Raw genomic sequence first — 4,839 nt, 5'->3', positions numbered from 1 at the left:
CTCGTCACAGATGTGCAGGGAGAAGATGACCGAGAGGATGCCGGTGGACGGGTAGCGCCCGTGGCCCTGCAGCCAGCTGTCCAAGACGTACTTGATGAAGGCCGGGTGGTAGATCAGGATCTGTGGGGGGAGCACACGGCCCTCAGAGAGACGGCCAGGGAAGGACACACAGCCCCTAGGGCCCACACGCCTGTGGCCACAGGGACAGAATGATGGGAACAAGGCCCCGGCACCCAGGGGGTCTGCATTCTAGCAGGAAAAGACCTACAGGAGCCTCACTTGGGAAGTGACAGAAGATGCGGGGGAAGAACTCTGGGACCAGGGAGAGGAATACAGCGAGAAAGGCAGGGAGCCCTGGGGCGGGGGGAGAAGGCTCCCTGAGCAGGCGACTCTCACAATCACACGAGGCCGGGGCTGAGCGAGATGGTGCGGCTGCAGGAAAACTCATGCCCAGAGCCACCCATCCCCCTGGTCTGGGCCCAAATGGTCCCCAGTCCCTAAAAGGACCTTATGTGCTAGCTTTCCCCCTTCCCCTGCTACAGATGAGGGAACCGAGGCTCAGAGAGGCCTAGCGACGTGCTCAAGGCCACACAGCCAGCGGTGGCCGAGCTGGGGGCGTCCTGGTATCAGGCAAGGCCTTGGTGCCGCTACTCACGGCAGCTCTGAGGACAGTGAGGGGCCTTGCCAGGCAGCGGAGGGTAGGCGTGTGCAGGAAGCCAAATGCAACACTGCCCCCCACCCCGAGAGGTCTGGAGGGGGGCCTATGCTCGCCTCGGGTGACCCCTTCAGCTCACAGCCTGGCGTTGAGCCACTGCCTCCCTGGGAGGCCCTCCCTGCCATGGGATTCACGAGTGGCTCCTCCCCCACAGCAGTACCGCCCCCCCATGCAGGTGGGTGCTGCAGGCAGGGGAGGACCCCAGTGCTCATGACCCCAAACCAGCTGTGGGTCCCCGGGCAAGTTGCCTGATCTCTCTGACCCCGATCTCACCATTTAAATAAGAGCATGCAGGCCTGGCCGGCATGGCTCAGTAGTTGAGTGTCGACCTATGAACTAGGAGATCAGGGTTCAGTTCCTGGTTAGGGCACATGCCTGGGCTGTGGGCTTGATCCCCAGTGTGGGATGTGCAGAAGACAGCTGACCAGTGATTCTCTTTCATCACTTATTTTTCTGTCTCTCTCCCTCTCCCTAACTCTCTGAAAACAATAAAAATATCTATATATATAAAAGGCTAAGCAACTGTCCGACCAGTAGCTATGATGTGCACTGACCACCAGGGGGCAGATGCTCAACGCAGGAGCGGTGGAGCTGCAGTGACTTGGCAGCAGCAGTTCTCTGGTGGTGGATCCCGGAACCAGAGAGGAGGGAGCCCGATTCCGGGGTGTGTCACCCAAGAACTGCCCTCTCGCAATCCGGGACCCCTTGGGGAATGGCGGAAAGCTGGTTTCGGCCTGATCCCTGCAGGCCAGGCCGAGGGACCTCACCTGCCAGAGGGACCCCACTCACTGCGGACACCCTTTGAGCCATAGCGCCACCTCAGGCGCGGCGGGCCGGGGAGGGACCTCCGGAGGTTGATTCCAGGGCATCATGTCCAGCCCATCTCGCCCAGTCCTGCCCCGCCGGCCACCTTCTATTTCCTCTCAATGTGCACGAATCCGTGCACTGGGGCACTAGTATTTAAATAAGAGCATGTGGGTGAAGGATCAGGGTGGTGGCCACTGCCCTGCCTTCATCCTTCTGCCCTCTGCCCAGGTTTTGGCCAACCCTCACACCAGGAAACGATGAAGACACAGGTGAGGTCTAGACACAGGTGAGGTCTGGCTTTGAGAAGCTCACACAGTAGTTCTCAAACTGCAGCCCCTTTGGCACCCCTGGAGGCCGTCTACAATCCCAGGTAGGTCTGGAGTGTGGGGGGATGTCGGGGGGGGGGTGCATCTGTGAGTCTCCCAGGCGATGCTACTGGCCTGGGGTCCCAGGGTCGGTCCCTAGAGCAGGGACTCCATCGGCCCAGCGCCCAGGGCTCTCTGAGGCCAGATGCTGGCAGAGGAGGGGAGGGCGCCCTCTCCACCACTTACCACCACACAGAACATCACAGGGGAGCCTGAGCCGCCACTCACCTGATCCTTCCTCACTTTGATCTTCGAGGGGACAGGAATGTAGGTGCTGGGGAGAAAGAGCAGAGGGTCAGTGTGGGAGGGGCCGGGCTGTCTACTGGCAGTTGGGGAGCGGGGTGACTGGAGAGGGAAGCAGGGCCAGGCTGAGCAGGTATATGCTTTCACAGGGGCCCCCAGCCACCGGGCCCCTGCCACCGCCTGCAGCGGTCCCTTACAGACACCAGAGGGCGATCTTGGCTCATTCAAGGACCTTCTGCTGTGTTATGGGCCTTCTCCCAGAAAGGTTAAGGGGACTTGCTCCAAGCCCCGCATCACACACACAGCCTGAGGAGCCATGGAGGCCAGAGCACCTACCCCACGCAGGGGTGCCCACAGCCGATGAGGCCCACGCTGCCTCCTTTTCATCCGGAGGGTCTAGGAGCCTCCAAGATGAAGGCCCCTGGCTTCACTGCATCTGACTCTGGTGCAACTTACACCCAGGAACCCAGGGACCAGGTGTAAGGAATTCCCCTGCCCAAGCGCCTCCCTCCCTCCCTTCTCCTGAGAGCACAGCACCCCCCGCCCCCCGTCCTGCACCGTCCACACGGCCTCACACAGGCTGGCCACCTGGACACAGAAACGACTTCTCTTCGGGAACAGAAGGGACTTGGGAAGGGGACAGGCATGAGCCTGGCTCCGGCCAGAGTCCCGCCCCGAGCACGTTGCCTGGCCAGCCTCACACCCTCCCTGGCGGAAGGGAGGCGTGATCACGACAACTGTGACGCTTCGGTCAGACGCCACATGCCCCGTGTGTGTGGTGCCGGGAAGATGTGCAGACACGAAGGATGACTCACGCCCCAGCCGACATGCTCGGCACCCCTCCTCCCAGCTGCGCCCCAGCCCACCCAGCGCCACTTATGGTTTGGAGGCAGGTGGCTGTCACCACGAGGAGCACTCGGAGGTGAGGGGTCGGAGCTAATGCGCTGGGCCCTTTCCAGCGGCCCCTTCCCCAGGAGTTGCCAGGTTTGGGGAAGCGCAGCATGTGGTCCACTTGGGGGTCAAGAGGAGGAAAAGGTGGAAGTCCGGGGGGTGTTAGAGCGATGGGAGGTGAGGGGCCGGGAGAGCAGAGAGTCAGAGGTGGCCCGTGAGCTGTGGGGCAGGTGCATCCCAGGAGAAAGTGTGTGAAGGGACGTACTGCAGGGAACAGCATGAGCCAGGCTGTGGTGCAGGGAACAGCACAGTGGGCTGCCAGGAGGCACCCACATGGTGAAGAGGAGCAGCGAGGGGCCAGGCAAGGGGCCCTCCAACCGACGCCCCAGGGGGACCTACTGGGAGATGGTGCCCGTGGTGGTGGCGCTGACCACCCACTCCAGGTCCAGGGTCTTGAAGGGGACCAGCACCATGCTGACGTTCTCCGCCAGCTCCCGGAAGCTCTCGGGGTACACGAAATGGTGGGTGGTCTTGCTCCCCACGTCGGCCTCGAACCCCGTGGTGGGGGCCTTGTTCATCCTGGAGGAGAAGGGAGAGAACACGCATGGCTCACACAGTCCCAGATCCCGGGGGCCCGCTGGGACCTCGGGCCAGCGCTCAACTCCGCGGCCTCCTCCTCTGTGAAGTGGGGACAGCGAGCACACGGCTAGGGGGATCTGTGTGTTTTCCTCTTTGGGGACCTCAGTGCGCCCCGTCACCATGCCACTGACCACCTGCTACTAGTGAGCGCGAGGCCCTGCCCTGGCCCAGGGACGCCGCTGGTGAAACTGCAGTGACGGCCGTGTCCGGCGGGTATTTTAAGGGCCAAGAAATCTGAGCACAGAGGACGGGGCCCAGGACACAGAGCCACCACGGGCAGCCCCGGACTCCGGTCTGTCGGACCCTGAACCTGACTGTCCCCCTCACCACGGACGGCCCCACCAAACCAGGTGTACGCTGAGGCTCCGGGAGGCCAGGTGAGTGGTCTAAGGACATACAGCCAGAGATCACAGGGACGGAAGATTCTAGAAGGCACCTGGGGATCCCAGCCCCTCCCCCGCCCCCCTCGCTGCTGTTGTTTCTCGCTCTGGGCTGAGGGCATGGAGGTTACAAGAAACCCAGAGAGACGGGGGGCATCTTCCTGGAACATCTGTTCAGTGACAGGAAAAGAGGTTTTACATGAAAAGCATACAGGCTGCAAAACGGGGTGCATTTTACCGATCAAACGAGACTCTGCAAGTGAATCTTGCCATCTCCCCAGGGCTCTCAGCGCCAAACCCCGCCTCCTGCATCCGGAGAGGCACCTGCATCTGTCTCCATCCTGCAGCGCAGATGGGGAAACTGAGGCCCCGAGGGTGCTGCGAGGAGCCTGAGGTACCCAGGTAGGTCTGGCACACCAGGCTGGGACCTTGACCTCCGGGCCCGGAGCCCAGGTGCCGCCTTCAGCCCCGGGGGTCTGAGAGTACACAAGGGGGGTCTGGGGGTGCACAAGGGGCCTGGGGGTGCACAAGTGCACCTGGGCAAGGGCCCGGCCGCTCACCTCAGCACGAAGTCGTGACTGTCGATGTGAGGCCCGTACGAGGACTCCCTCAGGTTGCCCGAGTTGCCCACGACGGCACAGCGCCGGCAGCCCACCGACTTCTTCTCCAGCAGGGGGTCCACGTTGCCAGGCACCACATGGAACAGCTCCTTGAAGGTGTCATTCAGGTCATGGGGCTGCTTCTCCCGCTGCAGCATCTGTGGGCGCAGGGCAGGAGACAGGTGGATCTGGCTGCGCTG

General features: G+C 62.5%; 1 protein-coding gene across 1 annotated transcript in view; it reads right to left on the bottom strand.

Moving 5' to 3' along the window:
• The window catches only part of ST3GAL1 (ST3 beta-galactoside alpha-2,3-sialyltransferase 1), a 16,592-nt gene that overhangs the window by 3,977 nt on the left and 7,776 nt on the right, over nt 1-4,839 (bottom strand). Inside the window, exons 3-6 of the mRNA XM_006753262.2 lie at nt 4,601-4,797; nt 3,421-3,600; nt 2,116-2,161; nt 1-120 (exon numbers count right to left, since the gene is read on the bottom strand). Coding sequence (XP_006753325.1) covers nt 1-120; nt 2,116-2,161; nt 3,421-3,600; nt 4,601-4,797 — 543 coding nt within the window. The remainder of the gene's footprint in view (nt 121-2,115; nt 2,162-3,420; nt 3,601-4,600; nt 4,798-4,839) is intronic.

The sequence above is a fragment of the Myotis davidii genome, unplaced genomic scaffold, assembly GCF_000327345.1.
Source record: "Myotis davidii unplaced genomic scaffold, ASM32734v1 scaffold30, whole genome shotgun sequence".
Classification (NCBI taxonomy): Eukaryota; Metazoa; Chordata; class Mammalia; order Chiroptera; family Vespertilionidae; genus Myotis; species Myotis davidii.
The sequence above is the reverse complement of the archived record's forward strand: the minus strand, read 5'-3'. Positions and strand labels throughout refer to the sequence as shown.